At 37.4% G+C, this 23,192-nt stretch overlaps 1 protein-coding gene across 2 annotated transcripts in view; it reads left to right on the forward strand.

The window, feature by feature from the left end:
• LOC141517410 (heat shock 70 kDa protein 4L) overlaps positions 1–22,771 on the forward strand; it is a 63,451-nt gene extending 40,680 nt beyond the window's left edge. The window contains exons 12-20 of one of the 2 annotated variants that reach the window (XM_074228380.1): positions 229–428; positions 6,151–6,246; positions 7,072–7,209; positions 9,857–9,982; positions 10,775–10,882; positions 12,158–12,277; positions 14,107–14,268; positions 16,426–16,549; positions 22,187–22,771. In XM_074228380.1, the coding sequence (XP_074084481.1) occupies positions 229–428; positions 6,151–6,246; positions 7,072–7,209; positions 9,857–9,982; positions 10,775–10,882; positions 12,158–12,277; positions 14,107–14,268; positions 16,426–16,549; positions 22,187–22,191 (1,079 nt within the window). In that variant the 3' untranslated portion in view covers positions 22,192–22,771. Of the gene's footprint in view, positions 1–228; positions 429–6,150; positions 6,247–7,071; positions 7,210–9,856; positions 9,983–10,774; positions 10,883–12,157; positions 12,278–14,106; positions 14,269–16,425; positions 19,970–22,186 lie in introns of those variants that run through there. The other variant, XM_074228381.1, reaches the window with a different exon arrangement.
• The last annotated feature ends 421 nt before the right edge of the window (positions 22,772–23,192 follow it).

Here is a 23,192-nt window from a genome sequence, read left to right on the forward strand (position 1 = left end):
GGGCATGACTTTCTCTTGATTTTTTTTTTCATGCCTTACAGTGACAGTTGTAGAATCTGTAAGCCTTTGGGGGATACCAGGATTGTGATATTTACCATCTTCAAGGCATTGTTTTTGAATAATAATAATAACTCAGACTATGTTGTATTGATTGCAGAGTCATCCTAAGACATGCTAGAATTTTAAACACATTATGACCAAAACTTTATAACCTTCTTTTCCCTGAAGGGAACTTCACTATTCAGAATGTTTTTCCCCAGTCTGATGGTGACAGTTCCAAAGTGAAGGTTAAAGTACGTGTTAATATCCATGGTATCTTCAGTGTGGCTAGTGCATCGGTAATTGAGAAGCAAAGTTTGGAAGGGGATCACAGTGATATACCTATGGAAACAGAGTCATCATTTAAGAATGAAGGCAAAGATGAGATGGTATGTAAAAATGCCCTTTCAACACTCCTATATTAGACAATATTTCTAGTATCATAGTAATAAACAATACTTCAGTATTTAAAAGCAACCTATTTGAGATAACATTATTTGGAGTCTGAATTTTGAAGTATTGAGCTGAAAGTTTGCAGAATTTCTCTGCTTAAAAAAAAATCAACAGGACAATATCAGAGAAGCAATGCATTTAAATCTCTTTTCTTCAAAATTTTAAGACTTTTTAAAAAGTTTTCTCTTTTAAAGTTCTAGACTGTTCATCCTACATCCCATATAGTTAGCATAACTGGTTTTTTTCTTCTAAGGACAACAGTGGAAACTATGCACTTCCCCAGGGGTAGTTTTTTTAGCTTCCTTATTAAATGTAGTTCATTCAAAGTTGTTAATGCTGAAGTAAGTAGTTATGTAGAAAGAGTTAGACTAAAATTTGATTTATTCAGATTGTCTAGATGTGTGCTAAACAAATTGGAATGACTTTTGGTATTCCTTGTTTGGAACAATTGTTCTAGCATTGGGTGAGGAGGAATTTGCATTGGGATTTTTTCATAGTACAATTACTATGACGAATGTTGCATTCTTTCCAATTTGTTCTTTTGTATTTCATCTTGAATGTAAATGTTTAGAATGGGCATTCCATCTTAAGGATCCTGTTTTTATTTTGTTATTAATATAAAACCTTTCTAAAAGTGGTCAGTCCATGAAATGTGAGACCTAAAGACAAAAGCATGAGAGGATCTCCAGGTGAGACCCTGAGACTGGAACCCAGGCCTCCCTTTGGGGACATAAGTTGTGCAGAAGGATACCGTTTTTCGCCTTTCCTGGAGGTCACTTAGATGAATGTTAAATGATTTCCTTTATCTGAGTACTTTGGCCTTTTTTTTCCTATTCTGCTTGCACCATAACACTAGACTAGTCATTGGTTTTTAGTAAAAGTTCAGAAGACGGGAAAGCCATTCAGATTAGTGAAAGAGACCTGGTCCGACATTTTGCACAAGGGCATTAGCATTAAATTTACTATATATTTACTTACTGGTAACCTGTTTATATGATGTATTCCTCTTAGGAAATTCATATTATGTATTGCATGAGGTCCCAAGATATGCTAACTTTTTGTTCTGATGAGTAGCTTATGTAATATTAGAAATTGGATTTTTTAATAGAAATTACTTAGTCAGAAATATTTACTTTTAAATATCTGTTTAAAATTAATGATTTTCTTATAGCTACTTGAGATATCTTTGGTTTCCTTTTTTAAAAGACAAAAATCTGAGACTTCAGCTTGAGATAGACACCAAAAATGAGTAATTAGATTTGAGTAGCATCTTTTAAAATGTACCTATAATTATACTGTTACAAAAAGGAAATTAAGTTGTATTTACTTTTGTACTATTTAAATTCTCCATGATCATTTTAGCAAAATGAAGCCTGTTAAATTTTGATGAAAAATAATACCTTAATTATAACTGACTTGGAATCCATGGAAAGCAGCCTAGTCCTGTCACCTTAGAAAAGATAGAGACAGAGCCCCCGTGTCTGAGCAGTCTAAGGCCATTAGAGAGAGTCTGAGTTCTTGTATCCAGAGCTAGTGATGATAGTCCAGGGAGTTGGGTAATGTGCCTGCACTGGGGGTGGGCCAGCCTGGGTCACTGATAATAAGAGAGACTCCAATGTACTTGTACAGGGGGAGAGAACAAGAATTCTCTTTTCCATAGTTTTCGTTTTGGGGTTTTCTATTTGTTTTCATTCTCAAGACTTCCTTTTTATACTTCTCTTCTAGAATGGGAGGTTTCTATTTAAATTTATATTTTATTGGGGCGGGGAGCAGTTTTAAGACAGGTATACAACAACATGATAGAATAATAGCTCCATCTACCTATTTTTCAAATTAACTTTACCCTGCCCACGTGCTAGATGTTCTCTCTGCACTGTGGTGTTCCATGATTTAGACATGTAATTTGGGGGGAAAAGAAGACAAGTGAGTTGGTTGGTCCTGAAGGAGTTGTAGAGCAACAGAGTCATGTTGGCACTGCCACAGCACAGTGAGAAAAAGCCTCACATGATGAGAATTTGATATCCAGCCCTCTCTTTTCCTTAGTTTTGTGGAAATATTCATGTTTGCCTAGTATGTCCTTTAAAAAGAAAAGGAGGGGGGCGGCTAGGTGGCGTAGTGGATAAAGCACCGGCCTTGGAGTCAGGAGTACCTGGGTTCAAATCCGGTCTCAAACACTTAATAATTACCTAGCTGTGTGGCCTTGGGCAAGCCACTTAACCCCATTTGCCTTGCAAAAAGACTAAAAAAAAAAGAAAAGAAAAGGAGGGTACACACAGCCACCTGAAACAGTTGTAGGTAGGCCTCCAGAGGGACCTGGCATATTATTTAGCCTTTAATAATGTTCAGGTATCTTGCCTGTGAACACCAGTCCCCCCCTGCATTCTCCTGCCCTGATGCCCCCCAGGTGGAAGCACAAGGTAGCCAGGTTTGTCCATGTGACATTGAAAAGGAGAATGGCCACTTACCTGAGGTGATGTGCATCTGGCACCCCACACTGTCCCCTGCCCTAGATTTCCTTTCTGTTGTGTGTTGCTGATCTGGGCAGGACCTTCTACTTCCACACTTGGCCTCTTGACTGCCACCTTCTGCAGGACCGATCCATGCGGATCTTGGTGATCCATGGTGGTCCGCAGGCTTTCTTCCCAGTTAGGCTGGGAGCTCCTGGAGGGCAGGGCTGTTGGTGCCTTCTCTTTGTATCCTTAGGGCTTAGCCCAGAGTCTGGAACATGATTAATGCTGAGTAAAGGCTTAGGCTTAGGCTTGGGCTTGGTTGGACTGGACTTATCAAGTGTTGCTGGCTTCCTCCATCCTAGGTTAGGTCAATTTCTGCCTCTGTGGTCTGAAAAAGCATTGTTTTTATCTGGCATTGCTATTAAAGGAAAGTTGAGTGACCTCTCTTGCATAAAGCCTTGTGAAGAAATAGGAAAATGGAATAACTCCCTGCCTTCGAGGACCTGTATAAGTTTCTACATGAAAAGAATATCTAAGGAGAGACTTAGTATAAAAGCAAATGAATGAAATTTTATGTAATGAATAAAATATATGCCAAGGTGAAAGGCAGCTAGGTATATACAATGGATAGCGCACTAGACCAGGAGTCGGGAAGACCTGATTTCAAATAAGACCTTAGATACAACTTAGCCAAGTGACTCTGGGTTAGTTATTTAACCTCTGTTTTTGCCTCCCTTCTTCAATTCTAAGATGAAGGTAATAATACCTACCTCCAGGGACGGTTATGAGGATCCAGTGAGGAAAGCAAGAATGCCTGGCGCATATGGAAGTGGTACTAGCCATCATCTTGAATGAGTCTTCATGATGACGTGTCTAGAATACATTCTAAAGGGATTGGTTGTCAAGGAGCTTCCTAAGGATAGCATTGGAGATCGTCCTATTTCATGTATCCCTGGTGGCTTCTAGAGAGAGTACAGAGGAAGGATGGCAACAACTTTTGGAATAGAAGTGATACAGCAAAACAAACAAATACAAATATTAAAAATGTAAGGAGTGTTGAATTGATTTAAATTCAAGATGAAGTACAAATATACACCAAGGTCATCTTTGTTTATTATTTTTCATTTTCGTCATAATAACTTGTATGTGGCATAAAATTCCAAAGACAAGTCAATAAATGAGTTGCTGTTGGATTTTCCTTGACAAGAGTAGATGACTTACATCATAAAGTAATGAGCTTAGAGGCGATTTGAATTCTGATGAGAGTTAGAAAGGTTCCTTCGAGCAGAAAGTGGTCACCTTTGACAAGAACATTGATAATCATGAAATAATATGGAAGGTCAAGCAGTTCTTTATTTAGCAGGCAAAGGAAGGTGGATTCAATAAGGAACCATTAGAAGAGATGAGCTGCATGACATGGTCCAATAAGGTAAGGGAGGTTAGTCTGGAAGTGGTATGGGAAATGGGTTAGTAGAGAAACTGAAGGAGGAAGGTCTGTGAGATACTCAGGCAAGGGGCAGTGGTGGCTATGACCAGGGGGTTGGCAGAGTGTAGGTATTGGGTGTAGGTAAGATGACTTGGTGACAGAAGAGATGTTGAGAGATTAGGAAGAGTCCAGGGTAATTCTACTGCATTGCTTGTGGTGGGTAGATGAGATCAAAATTGTAATCCCTTTGAGAAAAAGAGTGATGTGTGGGAGTGATTGAGATGTCAAAGATGTGGCTTGAACAGTAGAGGGTGATGTCTCTAAAGCCAAGGAAGAAGAAGGAAACTTGAGAGACCAGGATGTGTCAATCAGGTTTAATTAGGCTAAAAATTGAGAAAAGCTGCTGATTTTGGCAGAGAAAGGCTTAAAGACAATAGCTGCACTAGAATCAGACTGCAAACCACCAAGGAGAGAGTGGCTTTGGGGTTGAGAACAGGGCATGGAGGTGACAACTGGCAGGTACCATGACTAAAGGGGAATATAGATGCACACAAGAGAAAACCATTTGGGAACCAAAATTTGTCATGAAAATCTGAATTTGGGGCGGCTAGGTGACACATTTAAGCCCCCGTTGCCTTGTCAAAAAAAAAAAACATGAATTCTTGAAATTTTAATTTTACTGGATTTTTATGACTTTGATAGAATTTATACTGAGTAGAGAACTCACCTCTCAATTCATAGATGAAGAAACCAAGGCCTTAAAGGGTTATAGCACCCTCCTAAGGTCTTCAAAGCTGGTTAGTGATTAAATTGGTTTCTAATCTATCTGATTTTCTAATCAACCAGCTCTTTGTTTCCATTATACCATAATGACTGAAGTCCCGTGACTTTTTGATAACTGTAGTGTCATTTAAGCCCCCCACACACACACACACAGAAACTGAAATTTGTGACAAAGATTATCTCTAGAATAAATAGCCTCATCTGATGTGAAATGTTGGAAGCAGTTGTCACAGTCAATTTTCTGTTAATAAAACTGAAGTGCTTCATTTGAGACACTTAATAATTTGAAATTCTTGTACAGTCTTTTGAAATTCTTGTATAGTCTGTTGTCAATGACAAGGGCTGTAGCATTAGGACTTGGGTTTCTAAGTCAAGCAGTCATGGTATTTTTCTTCTTAAATTTGAGTGTATAGAGAATAGCCAAAAATACTTTTATAACCAATGTGGCTACCTATTCTGCACTTTTCATGTATTTAATTATTCTCCTTAATTTAATTTTTTCCCCCTTTACAACTATTCCTTTTTCCCAAGGATAATAGTAAAGTAGACACCACGTCAGTGGAGAAAAACTTCTGTTGATATTGGCCCCACTCTATTTGGGTGACAATGGGACTTGCTGAAAGTACCCATTTTCCATACTGCCTATTTCTGAGTGAAGAGTGGTGGTGCCTGCCAGTATTTTACTTTTCTTGGTATATGGTGGCTTGGAAATTTGGCTCTTGGACAGCTTTTTATTTTTATCTTTATGAAGTTCTTAAATGATTCAAGTGAATGGGTCACCAAGTCATTGCAACAGTGTAGTTAGGCTCTGTCATTTGCTTCTGTCTCCTTAAATCTTTTACTCTAGCTATAGTTATTCCACAAAATGCATATTAAATAAAGTGTATATAACATCCACCTGACCAATCCTCTGTTGAAGTCTTTTTGAATGTTGCTTTTTAAAAAAAAATTCCCCTTGCAGCAATTTGTACTGTCCATTTTTATATACCTCCTTCCTAGGACAAAATGCAGGTTGACCAAGAAGAGGGCCATCAGAGAGGCCATGCTGAGCATACCCCAGAAGAAGAAATTGATCACACGGGTGCCAAGGCAAAGGTTTGTCTTTCCTTTTTTACTATCTATATATGGTACAGTGAACATTGAAACTTCAAACCATTAATTTACTTACTTGTTATGCTACTTGGGTTTTTTCCAACTAAGTTGAGACAATTGAGGTTTTTGCAAATCATAACCACTTATTTTAATAAGAATTTTTTTTAAATGAGACAATTTAATTAAAATTTTCTAGAGTAATGCTCTTTCAGCTATGATTAAAGAAAAGGAAGTCAAATCATTTTGTAATTATATACCGTCTTTGGTTTTAGAGACAGTTAAAAGTAAAATTCTGCAGCATAAAATGGAAGTCCCTGTTGCAATGTAAAATTTGGGTATACTTAACCAAAATATTTCTTACGTGTATTTTTGTTTTTATTATTTGAATAGCATGTAATCTACGTAGTTTATACAATAGTGTCAAGTGTTGGGAATTTGGGGGAGAGACAGGGGATTGCTGCAAGCTTATGATTTCTTTGACATGGGGAGCTCCCCATAAGGAACTTTTTTTTTTACCAGACTGATTTTTGAGACCTGCTCTGTAACTTGGGAGTTAATAAAGTCAACTGAAGGAGGGAGAGAGGGAAGAATGTTGTTTGCTGGTGTGTTTCCATTTGACCTGGATATAAAGAGAAATCAGTGCCTTAAAAGAGAGGCTGTGGTAGTATTGAGAGTCCTGGAAGTGATGTGGTGTAAAGTCTGTCTACTCTTCAGTGGAGTGTGCTCTCCTTTGGGGTTATTCCTCTGTTTAAATGTGAATGACTCAATCATGTCTTCTCCTATGCCATTGTTCCCCCCTCCCCCCCCCCCCCCCCCCCCCCCCCCCAGCCAGTGCCTTCAGACAGGCAGGAACGAGCCAATCAGAACGTGAAGAAAGGAAAAGTCAAGAGCATTGACCTGCCCATCCAGAGCAGCCTATACCGACAGCTGGGCCAGGATCTCATCAACAGCTACATAGAAAATGAGGTGGGCCCCATGGGGTAGGGGAGGGGAGTTGTTGGGGTTCTCAATGGAACCTCAACTCAGGATATATATAAAAATGTTCAACATAAGAGTAACTGTTAAATTTTGAACAGAATACCTTAATTTCCATTTCTTAGAAAAATTTAGCTAATATTATGGACTCTATACAGTAAATATTTATTTTAGTTATTTTCAAGGTCCTTGAGTTATCAAATATTTACTAAACTTATACCATGTGCCAGGCCTGGGGATACAAATGCAAAACAAGACTGTCCTTGCCTTCAAGGAGCTTATGATTTTTTTATTTTTTTATTTTTTAGGTTTTTGCAAGGCAAATGGGGTTAAGTGGCTTGCCCAAGGCCACACAGCTAGGTAATTATTAAGTGTTTGAGACCAGATTTGAACCCAGGTACTCCTGACTCCAGGGCCGGTGCTTTATCCACTACGCCACCTAGCCACCCCAAGAAGCTTATGATTTAATGGGAAAAACATAACCCCCGATGTAAGATATTGAGCTAGGAAAGGAAATGATCCTTTGATAACAGTTGACAGAGGGCAAGTGAAGTAACCATCAGTCTCTGGGACTTGGGGAGGAAGTGGGGCTTGGAAGAACCCAGATCGATATTGGAGCAGGGTTGGGTTGTCACCTCAGAAGGCCTTGGTCCTCCAGGGTCATGCTTGCCCATAGCCTTTCCCTCCCTTCCCCCTTTGTGGGTAGAGAGCCAGGGGAGTCACTGGCCACACAAGTAGGGAATTCAGACTGTGGGGTGCCTCAGATTTGACTTCTGAATGTGTTGTCTCCTAGAAACACTACTGTACAGTGGGGAAAGAGCCTGAAATGGGATCCTCACTACCTCTTAGAGTGGGCATGTGTGACCTGTATAATGTTGAGGGATAGAGAAGAGGACCTGGGATGTCAGTGGGAAAGGGAACTATCAGGGCTTCATGACTTTCAGAGACCCCTTGCAATTCAAGTCCATGTATGATTCTATGAAATTCCCTCCCCAAATATAGTTTTGCACCTTGGGAAAGAGTCATGAAGTCACTAAGAGGTTCTGAAATTTGCCTGGGATCCTCTACCCAGTCTGCATCAGAGGGAGCACTTGAACTCAGGTCTCCTATAGACTGTTCAAGCTAGCTAACTATATTTGTTTGATATATCAGAAGCATTGAGCTGAAAATGCAGTGACCTAAGAAGCTTCTGATATGGCTAATGTGGGAATTAGTTTTGCCTGGACTATCTTTGTAAATATGCTTTAAGGGATTTGTTTTTCAGGTTTGTTTGTTTTTTTATTTAAGGCAGTGGGGATAAGTGACTTGTCTATGGTAACACAGCTAGGTAATTATTTAAGTATCTGACTTTGGATTTGAACTCAGGTCCTCTTAACTCCAGGCTGGTGCTCTATCCACTACACCACCTAGCTGCCCCCTCAAGATTTGTTTTTAATTGGGTATATATTTTGTCCTATTTGCAAATGTTAATCCAATATTTGTTAAGTGCCTGTTTATATGCCAGCACTGCTAAGTACTGCAGTAGTCAATAAAAAGAAAGCCAATCCCTTTGTAAAAGTAGGGATGCTGATGCATTGTTGGTAGAGCTATAAACTGGCTCAGCCATTCTGAACTCTGCCCAAAGGACATTCTCACTGTGCTTTTGATCCAGCCCATGGCTGAATCTTGAAAAGGACCTTTAGGACAAACAGAGGGACAGTAACTCTCTTTGTAGAGGCAAAGATTGTGGAAATTAAGGGGAATCTGAGCTGAATAAATTGTGGTATGTGATTGTTATGGAATGACTATTGGGCTACACGAAATGATGAACAAAATACTTTGAGAAATGCCTGGGAAGATTTCTGTGAACTCTGATACAAAATCAGAAGTAAGCAGAACCAGTAGAGCATATTGTATACCACAACAGCAAGGATGATCAGCTATGAAAAACTTGAGAAGTTATGTAATGATCTACAAGAATTCCAGAGGACTTAGGATGAACAATGTTATCCACCTTCAGAGTGAAAATTCTGGGGGGCAGATTGAAGTATTGATTTTTTTCACTCTATGTTACTCTGCCCCTCTGGCTGGCTGTCTGTCTTTCTGTCTCTCTTTTTCTCTTTTTTAAAAGAAAGATAGTCCCTGTCCTCAAGGAGCTTACAATCTAAAATCTATTATTGTCACTTAAACACAAAGGAGAGAGAGAGAGAGAGAGAGAGAGAGAGAGAGAGAGAGAGAGAGAGAGCGCACACATGAGCGCACTTAGTAGCTTTCCAAAAGAATTAACTAGGATGGGACTTTTCCCTAGAGCATAGAATTTATATGCACTTTCATTAGCAAGAACAGATTAGTTAAAATATGAAGTTTTTGGCTTTTTTTTAATCATTTTTCACCTTTCTTTTGTAATAAGATTTTGACAAATAATTTATACTTCAGTTTTCATATTTTAGTTCTTGTTGACTGAATGATTATTTTTATTAAAAAAAATGTGTTCACAAAATCTTGTCTGCCTGGGTCTTTTCTTTGTTTTTAGGGAGTGAAAGGAGATTAGTAGTCCAGGCAAGTTTTCAATTTTGTTTTTAAAGAATATTTATATTTTGTTAAATGAGTACTGCAATAGAGCTTTTGTTCGTAACAAACTGAATTTTTTTTTAACTAGGGAAAGATGATCATGCAAGACAAATTAGAGAAAGAAAGAAATGATGCCAAGAATGCTGTTGAAGAGTATGTTTATGACTTCAGAGACAAGCTATGCAATGTCTATGAAAAATTCGTCACTGTGGAAGTAAGAGTGCAGCTTTTTTAAGTTTTTCTCTTTTTTTGACTATTTTAAAGTTTAAGTTTCTAAAAATAGATAATATGTAAACCAATCACTTGGCCAAAAAACTTTGATTACCTTCATATTTAAATTAAGATTCCAAATACAAATTATTGGGGGATTGGGGGGAGGGGGGAGGTAGGTAGGCTACTTCTGTGGTCTGGGTTGCAAGCTCCAGGCTCTTGAGTTTGAGTTGTGGGCCTTTCCAGGAGAGAACAGTAAATTTTATACTAGGATAAGGACCTTCAGACTCAGTGAGGCTAGCTAGCCAACTAGTTTGGTACAGCTCTATAGAGTTCACATGATTAGAAGGAGAAACCCAAAGACAGAATCCTTGGAGTCCAGGGGGGAGATAGAATTAAGAGTTTGGGAGATCAGAAATAGCTAGGCTTTCCTTTAAGGTTAAGTATACTAAATTGCATTTGAGAAGGTACATGGATTCCTTCTTCTCCCCAAACCTTGCTGCAGCTAGAACCTATCTATAAGTATGACAAAAATCACAATTGCCCCATTGCTGCTGACTCCCATAGCGATGAACCCATTTTCTTAACAGAGGAGATACGCCCGCAATTGCCTTGAACTCCCCCCACACACACACACACACAAAAAGACCAGTGGAGTGATACTAAAGCATCATTTTAAAAACCTTGGAAAATGACAATTATAAACTACTTATATATGATTTATGGGTGGTAGTAAAAATTGCGGAGGAATTTCCATGGAAATTTTTTCAGTGTTTTTCCTTAAATTTGGACCTAGGATTCAAATAAACTGTCTTCAATGTTGGAAGATACTGAAAATTGGCTTTATGAAGATGGAGAAGATCAACCAAAACATATTTATGTGGATAAACTTCATGAATTAAAGGTAATGCTACTTTCAGGCCACAAATGATGTTCAAGAGAGAGGAGAGAGATGAGCACATGACTTGACCACTGGCCTGGGAGTCAGAGAAAGTCTGGCTTCAAGTCCCCCATCTCTGATCCATCCTGAGTGATCCTGTGCGAGTTACCTCCCGCCCCAAGGCTAGCCTTGCATTGATAGGAGTCCTAACCAAGTAGTTCTCCCTGGTTAAAATGAAGAACAGTGTCTTATCTCTGAAACAAAGTCCAGGTTCTCATCCACTACATTATACAGCGACAAAGAGGGACTAATTGTGAAACTTGTGGAGGGCATCCAATGACCGAGGGGTCTGTGATTTAATCTGGAGGCAATGAGGGGCATCCCAGAATAATTTTCAGCTGGAGAAGGACAGGGGTTAGACTTAGTACCGGAGGCAGATCCTTTTGGCAGATTCATGTGCATTATAGAAGGGAAAGGCTGGAAACAGGGAAAGCACACATCTCTGAAAAGTTCTGGGTAGGATTAATAATTTAAATAAAGTATAGAATCTTGATATTTCAAGTAACTTCACTCAGAATCTTTTTGTAAATCAGTACTATTTTCCTGGTTCCTTTTGGGGTCTTGTGGGATCTTTGTTGTTAAAAGCTCTGTAGAGCACATTGGAAAGATTTCAGTGTTCTGCTTCTGACAAAACAAATCATCTAAAGTAATTTAGCCATCTTATTGCCTCTTTCTTTGGATTCCCAGTTTTGCATTCTTTCCCCCAAACAAGGCTTTGAATAATATTTCTAGGCTACAGAACTAAAACTTGTTTTGGCTTCTTCAATGTTATGGTATTTGCTTATTTCTTAGCCAAAGATAGAGCTGTAGTAGTTTTAATTGAAATCTTTTCTTACGCAATAAGCAGCAAGAGCCACTTTTGCTTCGAGTGCCCTGGAATGGTTGGAATTTGGGGTTTTTTTGTTTTAAAAACAGTTTGTATGCTCAATATATTTTGTTCCTAACCTTCTGTTCAAAAGCACACGTTTCTTAATGCAGATTCTGGGCAGTTAATTTGTTTAGTGGGATGATTTTTTTCATAAGTGTCTTAAGGAATCCTTGGATTCTTCTAGGCCCTAAGGAATGGCAAGGGAGCTTAGAAATCTAGAAGAAATAATTGCCATATATTTAAAAGGCTTTGTTGTCATCTTTGAAGTTAACATGCACACCCCTTATATTATCAAGCCCACATCATTGTGCTTCATCTTTTGTTATGTTTAGTTTAAAATGTTAATTTTTTGCTTTCTTCTCTGCTGACAGAAATTTGGCCAGCCTATTCAAATTAGGTACATAGAACATGAAGAGAGACCAAAAGCTTTAAATGACTTGGGAAAGAAGATCCAGCTACTTATGAAAGTAGTAGAAGCATATAAGAATAAGGTATTGTGAAGAAAAAGGGAGAGGGCAGAGGGAATATCCTGTTTTATTTGTTAAGTCTGCATTTTAATTTTTTTTATCCTTTATTTTCTTTTTTTATTTATTTTGAGTTTTACAATTTTTCTCCTAATCTTACTTCCCTACCCCACCCCCCACAGAAGGCAATTTGCCAGTCTTTACATTGTTTCCATGGTATACATTGTTCTAAGTTGAATGTGATGAGAGAGAAATCGTATCCTTAAGGAAGAAACATAAAGTATAAGAGATAACAAGATCAGACAATAAGGTAGCAGGTTTTTTTCCCCTAAATTAAAGGTAATAGTCCTTGGTCTTTGTTCAAACTCCACAGTTCTTTCTCTGGGTACAGATGGGATTCTCCATTGCAGACAGCCCCAAACTGTCCCTGCACTGATGGAATGAGCAAGTCCATCAAGGTTGAACATCACTCCCATGTTGCTGTTAGGGTGTACAGTGTTTTTCTGGTTCTGCTCATCTCACTCAGCATCAGTTCATGCAAATCCCTCCAGGCTTCCCTGAATTCCCATCCCTCCTGGTTTCTAATAGAACAATAGTGTTCAGGGGCGGCTAGGTGGTGCAGTGGATAGAGCATCGGCCTTGGAGTCAGGAGTACCTGGGTTCAAATCTGACCTCAGACACTTAATAATTACCTAGCCGTGTGGCCTTGGGCAAGCCACTTAACCCCACTGCCTTGAAAAATCTAAAAAAAAAAAAAAAAGAACAATAGTGTTCCATGACATACATATACCAGTTTATGAAGCCATTCCCCAGTTGAAGGACATTCACTTAATTTCTAATTCTTTGCCACCACAAACAGGGCTGCTATGAGTATTTTTGTACAAGTGATGTTTTTACCCTTTTTATCATCTCTTCCTGGGATAGACCCAGTAGTGATATTGGTTGGATCAAAGGGCATGCACATTTTTGTTGCCCTGGCAAGTCACTCTTAACTTCATTGCCTTCAGTAAATAAAATTTTTAAAAATAGGAAGAAACAAATAAGTACCTTTCCCCAGATTCTTTATCCAATGAACATGGGAGCCAGCTGTACTGTAAATAATGTGAAGCCAGGTAGTAGTGAAGACAAAGTCAGAAGAAAGAAGATCCAGAATTGCAATTGCCAGTTTGCTTGTCCAGTGTACTTTTCCAATAGAAGTCATTCTCATGTTTTCAGTTGTTCAGAATGCTTTTTAAAAATTCTCTTTAACCTTCTTGCCCACCACAGTCTTACTGATACTTTTCCAGCAGCTTTTGTCCAATCTGCCCTGTTCTGTCTTTAGAGAGGCACCTCCCTAGGATGGACCCCATTGGGGTCACCCTCATAGGTTGGCAGCAGTTTTCTTTCTCATGGCTTCTCCCCAGTCTTTGTGATCTTTTCCTAACTAATCCACCTGCACTCAACTCCATTCAAGGGAAACCTGTTCTTCCATGTTGCTTGCTCACTTCTATCTTCATACCTTCTTCCTGTATGCAGTTTCCCTCAGAGATAATGCCATTTTTCAACCTTTTAGAAATGAGGATTGTTTCCTGACCACCTCAAGCAGCTTTTACTATTAACCCCAAACCTTCCTGTTAAAACTTGTTTACAATTTTCCAGTTGCCACAGATGTTGTCACTGCTAGCCTATGCTCATTTATTTTTATTTTTGTAAACAGTATACAGGAATTAATTTATTGTTTAGTTTTTTAAAATATGTGGCCCTCACTTGGATTGTCATTTTTGTGTCTTCTCAAAAAGCCCATTAGGATGATCAGAATACATAATATGTTTTTGAGAATTGCCTTGTGTTTTAAATAAAACTTTTTTTTAAATTAGGATGAAAAATATGATCACTTAGATGCGACTGACATGGAAAAAGTGGAGAAATTTATCAACGAAGCCATGAATTGGTTGAATAGTAAGATGAATGCACAAAACAAATTAAGCCTCACTCAAGATCCTATTGTGAAAGTAGCAGAAATAATCTCAAAATCCAAGGTAAGATCCTCAGACTAAGGCCCTTGATCAATGACCCAACTCCCTGAGGAATTGACTGCATAGGCAGTGGTTTGACATGCTCATCCAGTGGGTATTTGCTCTTTGTCCATGAAAGAAAGTCCACACAGCTGTCTATGGGTGGGGTGTGAGGAAGAGCGCCCCTTGGAGGATCTTAGGGCAGAGGGTCCGTGGCCCCTCCAGTGGCATAGATACTACTATTCTGTGCTGCAAGTCCCCTGCTCAACACTTTGTTGGTGCTCTGTCCAGCTCAAAGATAAACTAGGAAGCCATGCCTTCCTTCCCTCCCTCATCTACCCAGAGGGTAGACCTTGGATTTCTTAGCTAGACCTGTTTTCCTCCATGTAGTTTTAAGAACCCACTAAAGCTTTCTTTGGTACTATTTTCAGAGGACTGTGTGCTACAATTTTTAATTTGGTCCCTGATTTTAGGTGTCTTTTTTAAAACTCAAAATTTGTTCATATTGATCTCTTGGGGGAAAAACTCCTTTATTTCCTCTCCCATTGGAATTTCCTCATTTTTAATCAAGCACAAAACACATTTCAGATCCAAGAAGTAAAAATGTTAATTTGCCAGATGGGTTCTCTAAATAAGAGGGCATGTATGTGTAGAAGAAGATAATTCCTCGTCTTCCTTGACTTGTAAAGTTTTTGTCTGTTCTGGCTTTTCCTAATTTAGGTATCAGCACAGTATTGGTATCATATAAGAAATTTAACAGAACTCTTTTTTCCTATTTTTTTTGGCAAGGCAATGGGGTTAAGTGACTTGCCCAAGGTCACACAGCTAGGCCATAAGTGTCTGAGGCCCGATTTGAACTCAGGTACTCCTGACTCCAGGGCCGGTGCTCTATCCAAAGCGCCACCTAGCTGCCCCCAACTTGTAAAGTTTTAATGACAACCTGGAAAAAGACTGCCCAGGAGAAATGTCAAAGAGGGAATTTTCACAAAGTTTGCTTAATTTTAGGGGTCAAATAAGCAGTATGTGACTGAGGAACATATAAGACATTTGGAGATTGAGGAGAGAAGAGACAGAAGCAAGCATCAGAGAACAGGAGCTAGACGAACAGGGCACAGCGTGACTGAAGGTGGAGGAACCATGAAATCCGAAAGTGACTTGGGGGGGCAGCTAGGTGGTGCAGTGGATAGAGCACCGGCCCTGGAGTCAGGAGTACCTGGGTTCAAATCCAGTCTCAGACATTTAATAATTACGAAGCTGTGTGGCCTTGGGCAAGCCACTTAACCCCATTGCCTTGCAAAAAAAAAAAAAAAGAAAGAAAGTGACTTGGGACGCTAACTTAACTCAGTTTTATAGTTGAGTGGAAAATCACTTGTTTGAGCATCCTAGGTAGCTTTGCAGGTCTTTGGGCTCCATCAATCACTGTACTAGTTTGTCTACTAATTAATACTAATTAATAAATTTTGTTCCAAGTATATAGAATAATATATTCACAAGGGTGTTGGGGGTTTTTTTTCCCTTTAAATTGTGGGGGGAAGTGGTAAAGGTATGCAGTAGGGATCAGGTCACAAAGAGAAGATGCTGAAGTGGGGTTTTTTTGTTTAGTTTTTGTAAGGCAATGGGGTTAAGTGGCTTGCTCAAGGCCACACAGCTAGGTAATTAGTAAGTGTCTGAGACTGCATTTGAACTCAGATACTCCTGACTCCAGGGCAGGTGCTCTATCCACTGTGCCACCTAGCCACCCAGAAAGTGTTTTGTTTTGTTTTTTAACCACATAACCGAAAGACGGGATTTTACTAGGAGGAAAGTAACGTATTGAGATTATTCTATATTTAAAGGTGAAGTTGTACATAATATAGAGAGCCTCAATCCAACTGTTTTTGTATTTTCTGTGTTTCTGGAAGCTCCCACTTTATTTGGTGCTTAGAATAAAAAGAATTAAAACAAAAAATTATTCCATGCCTGAGAGCTTAATAAATTATATTATTAAACCCTTAAAGAAATGATTGGGAGGAATCACAATGAAAATGCAACTAAATAACCTTGTTATTTCACTTCATAACAAGAGAGGGAAAAAAAAGCAGACAAGCGCATGCAGAAGAGCACCCAACCATAGTATAGTCATCTTAACAATATAGTCAATATTAAATATTATCATCTCTCTTAATTTTAATGACCCATTAGGAGCTGGATAATTTTTGTAACCCCATCATTCACAAGGCCAAACCCAAAGTGGAGATGACTGAAGACCAAGCGAAATCGAATGGTGAACACAATGGACCAATGAATGGACAGAGTGGGACTGAAAGTAAGCCTGACGCGACCAAGGAAAGCTCCCCGCATGCTAAACCTTCTGGAGAGATGGAAGTGGACTAAGGCGCCAAGCTGTCCATCACCTATTGAGACAGTGCGAGTAACCACAGGGCCCATCATTCTTTGCATCTGGGACACCCAACAGATGTTCCGTTGTTCTTAGCCATTTTTGTCATTTGTTCTTTGCAGTAGTTTTGAAAAGTGTTTTATATTGAGTGCACCTCTGATGTTCAGTTCCAATGATTAATGCTGCTTAGGTGAAGCTTTAGCTGAATAGATTGTATAAGTCAGTTTAAGCTTTTCCAATTTATCTTTTATCAGACTTGCAGAATTGATAGAAAGATGGCAACAATCTACCTTATTTAAAGCTTCTCTTGTGGATAAACCTCAGCTCCTTTATTCAGGAAAGGAACACTGTATTGCACTACTGATGCGGAAGTGTAGATTTAATTGCATCGTTATTTTTTGAAAAAAGAAATTGGAATTGAAGTGGTTGAAAGCCATTGAAGCACTGACCTTTTTCTAGTTATTGTATTGTTATAATTTAAATATTAAAACAAATAAGAGGCTAGCTGACAAAACTAGTCCCTCTCATTGATGTTTTATGAGAAATTCAAGGTTTCCTTGACATTGTCACACGATGGAACAAAAACATAAATTTCAAAAAGAAAACAGAATTTTGAGTTGTAGTGACACCAGCAATATATTGCCTTTACCAAAAACATGGCTTTGATTTCTTGCTCTCCATTTCACCTTTCCTTTGCCAGAGATGACCTGCTTTGGCTGAACAAGCTGCTGCTGCTAAAATGTTAGCTTAATGTGACTTTAGAGAATTTTCAGACAAAAGAATTTCCTAGCTAAGAGAAAACTCACAGGCTTGCTGCTCTGGTCTTGGCAATTCTATTTAAGTTTTAATGGTACTTAGATTTTTAAAAATTCTTGCGAGCTTCTATTTCCGAGGGAGGAAAAAGCAGCCCCACCACACTTACCTCTCCCGACACCCAGTACTCGTTCAGGTTACCCTTCATGCTGTCTCAGCGGAGCCCCAGCCCCCTCTGTGTCAGTCTTTGTAAAGTCTTGGGACTTGGTATGGACTGTTGCAGAATAATACAAACTGGCAAAATGAAGCCTTCTTGATAAATTCTGTCATTATGTGTGATCCATTCAAAACTGGGCCCTCTGATTCAATGCTTCTAATTAAAATGAATTATAAAGGGGGCTCTTAAGTTACCAATACAGTATTTCCATGAACATATCATTGCTTTAACCATCTGATTTAGCCCTAGTGGCCTAAGATTGCCCCAAAGCCTAAGCCACCTAATTCAGTGTGAACACATGTTGAAATTTTAACACCATAGGAAAAGCATTTTAAAAAAATCATCAGCTATTTGAGGTAACTATAGATATTTAGCATTTACCTTAGGATGATAGGAGCTAGTCTTAGGTATATTTGCCTATATTTAAAATTTGATTTTTTTTTCTATACCTATGCAAATCAAAAGTTCTGAGCACAGTGTCTTTGGAGATATTCAGTGTTTCTCAAAATTAGTTCTAGAATAGGGATATATTATTGTGACAGTTGTAGTCTGGGCTAAGAGACTTGTTTGTAGCCTTGGTATTTTATGTGGGAATTTTTACTCAAGCTTTCTTGTCCTATTGAGTCCACATAGACAGGTGTTGACATCTCAGAATACCTTCCATCTTTCAAACTTAGATCTTGTTTAATCTTAATCTGATTTAAGTGTAACTACTATAGAACTATATTTGAAACGGATAGTATCACTTCTACTTTCCATTTATTTGTTTTGTTTTGAACTTAAGGCTTTATAAGGTAATAAGGACATTGACCACTGGAGAATGGAGAGTGTGGTCTTCCAAAGAGAATCAAAACTTCTGGGCTGAGTGGGAGCTTGGGGCTGAACCTGGGGACCAGAAAGGTACTCCTGGGCTTATGGTACTGTCGTGTCTGGCTATATGTTAACTATGGAAGTGCACGCATGCATCTAGAAAACATGTCATTGATGTGTGTGCACATGTCTCTATACCTATATAAAAGGCAATAAGCATGTGCATGTCCATGTGTTCCAGGGTCATCTACCTTCTTAGCCTGTAACCTTTACACTGAATAGTTTTGAGTCTCTGAGTAGAGATTGGGGGGGGGGGGTGAGGGCACTTCTTCATAGTTAAGAATGTATTAAGTTGGACATAAAATCATTTCTCCAAGTTTTCTGGAGGATGATGGAGCACTACACTACCAGGCACTAGTACTTTTGTTTTTTACTCAAAGGTATATTGTATTGGCACTTATAGTCTACTTAATAATCTGTATATTTTTGGATTTTTCTTATTAAATTATCCATAATATAGAGATATCTGTAACACCTAGTAAGATAGGTTCTTTTGAAGTTTAAGACAAATAAATCCAATGTGCTTTTTATTTCTGTACTCTGTGCTGTAGAATACTATCAAAATAAAGATGGCTTTATTATTTAAAAGACAAATTGTTTAGTTAGACAACTATATAACAAAATTGTCAGCTTAAAACTGAAAAAGCCATCTAGGAAATTTAAAAGCTAGAGTAAATAAGAAAACTTAATATTTGGGTTATTTTGATTTAAAAAAATAAACGACCCAATTTGACAGCCAATTCTCTAATGATGATAGGGAGTTTTGAGGGTGGGAGAAGCATGGCGCCAAAATAGGGCAGGAAATGATGAGAGAACATTTAAAATGAAAGAGATGGCATTTTGAAAACATCCCCAAAATGGGCGACATAGAGAACTGAGCAGTCTGAACAACAGACAACCAGTTTAAAAATTGAAGATGATTTTGCTCTTCAGGAGGCTGAGGATGATATTTTCCTTTGGTTTATTTAAAGGAAAAGTGTAAGAACAAAAGAATACATTTGGGTTTTTTCTCCACCAAAAGTATTCTATATTAAAAATTTTTGGCCTTTGAGATGATCCTAAGAAGCTTTGTTAATTTTCAATAAAGGAATAGAGATGTGATCACATTCTAGGTTAATTTTAATATAGATGATTAAGGGAACACACCCCAGGGGGAAGACTTTAATTTGAGAGATCAAACCTCAAGGGTAGGAAAATGTTCTTTATTTGAAAACCCTAGGGACTCAGTTATCAGTACTGTAAAGCACTTTTTTTCTAGTCATGACCATTCCAATCAATTTAATTATTTTTAAGGCCTACAATCTATTCGAAGTTGTTTTGAGCTTATCTTAAATTCTAGTGTTGCTAATCAACAAATACTAGTTTATGATAAAAATTTAACATGTTTATGTTTTCTTGCATGTAAGGAATAATAACTCTTTACATAAAACCGTTAACACTTCATGCTTCAGAAGTATAACCAAATGAATATTAAAGGACAGTAAACATAAATGAATTTGTTTCACCTCCCCTTCTACATCTGTCTGAAATTCTTTTACTTTCGACTTATTTCTCATGATTTGTGTATTTGGAATTACTTGAATACATACATACATACATACATACATACATACATACATACATGTAGTTATAGTCAGGGCATACATATAGTTCGGATTGTGCTAAGTCTACAGATACAAAAGCCATTGTGTTATGCTGTGGTAGGGTAGATTTTGTGAAATTAATAGGAAAAGAAGTAAGCTCATAGTTTAGCAGGAATGGTATGCTAATACTCTATTTGAACTTGTTTGTACAATTTTAAGATTCATTGTTTATGAAATGCTTCTGTTAACTAGATACATGCATAGGTATTAGACTCTTTAAGCCATTTTACTTTTTAATCATTGGGCTTTCCAGAATAATTTTTTGTTTCTTAGCTTTGGTGACTTGATGCAGTTTTTAAATCAATGATCACTTTTAAAAGTGATTTTTAAACCTTATTTTTTATTTTTAAAACTTTTTAAAGCCATTTCAGTTTTAATTGCATATTTTGTCTTCTCAGATTATATTAGTCTTGTCATAATTATAATTTAGAAAATAGCTTATAAAACAAATGGTAAATTTCAGAAATTTTTCTGGCCATCAACTGGGTTGAGGATTCATTCTGCACTACTATTGTTATTTCTAATCTAATTCATAGAATAATAACCATATTACTAATAAATTTCCAAGAAAACTTTTTCACAAAAAAAAGGCTATTAGTAAGATAATCACTTTTCTTTCCTTCTCAACCCCCTCTCCCCCACCCAAGTCAGTGAGTCCAAAAAGAGTTTTCCTTAGCTTATTTCACTACATATTTTTCACTTAAAGTAACTTCAGATAAAGCTTTTCTTTGCATGCGTTAAATAGGAATAAATTTTTTACCTTTATAATAACCAAACAATCTTTCTGAAATGACTTAATGCCAGCTTCTGCAGCAATTCCTTCCAATTTACAGACACATCTGAAGATGCAATTGTTTGTGTAGCGGGCAACTTTATGAAGTGTGGGTAGGAGGAGAAAATGTTTTACCATCAGAGAAAGGAAATCTGTACCTGTGGTTCAGAAATGGCAATTTGTAGATATTTGACTAGTCTAAAATTCACTAGTTTGAAAGAAGAATTTTGACTTAATTTCTATTAAAAATTCAAGGAGTAAAAGGTGAAGTTGTCACAAAATCTTTGAGGTCTTTTGAATCTTTCAACTTGGCATTATGCTAACTAATCAGATGGCCAATATAGAAAAAAATAGACTGCAACAGTCTCTTTTCCCTATTTTTTCACAAGCTACTTGTTTTTCAACCCATGGTAGTTCTGTGGATTCTTGAACAGAGTTACTCTCTTTAGAAATAGAAATATGATCCATTCCATTCAATTTATTCTTTTGCTATAAATAGTTTTATTTTGGGGGATTTTTTAGTCCTTCCAGACTTCAGGATTTTGTTAGAAATGATTTTCATTTTTAAAAAATTTTGCTTACAATTTGCTTTGCTTTTCTTCAGTTTCGTTGTTTTCAGGTACTAGGTAATGTGCTAATATCCAATTACTCATGAATAATTCAATTAGATTTAGTATCGCTTTTTTTCTGTTTAACTCCTTTTCCATTCATCCTTTCTAAAGGTTTCTGCTGTTTTTTTTTTTTTGCTCACATTCTCCTTTATAAAAATTTTGTGTGTACCCATGTGTAATATTACTAAAGTGTACTAAGATAAGTGATAGAAGTACAAGGTTTTTTCTTTCATAGGCTGACCTTTAAATGCTCTGAAGTGAAAGGATTAAATTTATATGAAAGAACCAACAACCCAGTTTTTGTTTTTTTATTTACTAAAAGAAATGTAAACAAAAAAAATATAGAAGTCAAAACTCAAGTATTCACTTAAATGTTAATTATTCTCTTCTTCTGCATAGGTATTGTAAATCTGATTGTTTCCTTGTTTTGTTTCTAAAAAGGCTTGACTAATTTTTTCCTTTATTCAATTAAAACTGTTTTACAACTTAAAATATAGAAGGCAGAAATTTATTAGAAATAGAGATGGATATAAATGAACTTAGAAAACTTTTTCCAAATAAATGACATTTATCATTTTTCCTTATGACCAACTACTGTAAAGAGGAAAAATTTTTTTTTCAGCAAGTCACTTATTAGGTGGGGGGGGGCATTGTTTACTTTGTTAACTGCAATTACAATTGTCCTGTCCTTCTTGGCAGCTTAATTTCTACCCAAGTGGTTTTTTTCCCTCTGTGGAAAAGGAAGACATCCATGTTGCTCTTGGTTCTTTTTGGAATATGAGTCATCCAACAATCTTAAGAGGGTAAATATGGGAAGCGTTTTGATGTGCCTCATCTGAATTTTGTAAGAAGTAAGAAGACATCATTTTGAAAGCCCTTGAAGTAAGAATGGTTTTATGATCATGACAACTTGGTAAAGTTCCCAAAGTGTGCTATCTATGTATTTGGCAGAGATTTGTTGATGAGCCTATGTTAAGAACCTTCCCGTGGAAAACTGTGATAAAGCTTGAGTTACCTGATGCCCATGGCAGTGTCAAAATTTTCAAGATGTTTATTACTGTGTCTATAACTCCCAGGAATGAGAGCATACACACTACCAAGTACTTGAGTAATTCAGTTACATGGAGAGTAACCAGTGGTGGTGGACCATTAATTTTGCCTATTTGACTATGTCACTTTTGTACAACTTATCTTACTAGGAAAGGTACACACTCAGTCTTTATTTCTGAGAGATACCGGCTACCAAGTTGGTTTGGAGGATAAATGCAACCCTTTCCACATAAAGCTGTTTATTTAATATTCTGTCACTATACTGGCAAAAAAACCCTTGAGACTAGAGTGCTTCTAAAAACTAAAGGATAAATGTATAAATGAATCCTTATACTTTGGTAGTTTCCTAATAGGATAGCATACTATTAAACATTGATGTGCATAGTAAATATTATACTCTCCTTGCCCAGTCTTATTTCCTGTTCATTCTTGAGTATTCATGATGCATTTGTGAATTCAACCTGTTTTTGTTTGTGTGTAAACTGTAGGATTATGGCTGTCCTCCAGCATCGATTATCAGAATCCTATGAATTTTGAAATTTCTAATAGTGTTTTTAGGTGTTTTCCTTTCTACATTGAAAAGCTACATATTCTTTGGGATTGAGATAGAGAGATCTCAAGGCTGTACAGGGGTGCTCTCAATGTTATGTCTCAA

Source organism: Macrotis lagotis, chromosome 3 (assembly GCF_037893015.1).
Source record: "Macrotis lagotis isolate mMagLag1 chromosome 3, bilby.v1.9.chrom.fasta, whole genome shotgun sequence".
Taxonomy (NCBI): domain Eukaryota; kingdom Metazoa; phylum Chordata; class Mammalia; order Peramelemorphia; family Peramelidae; genus Macrotis; species Macrotis lagotis.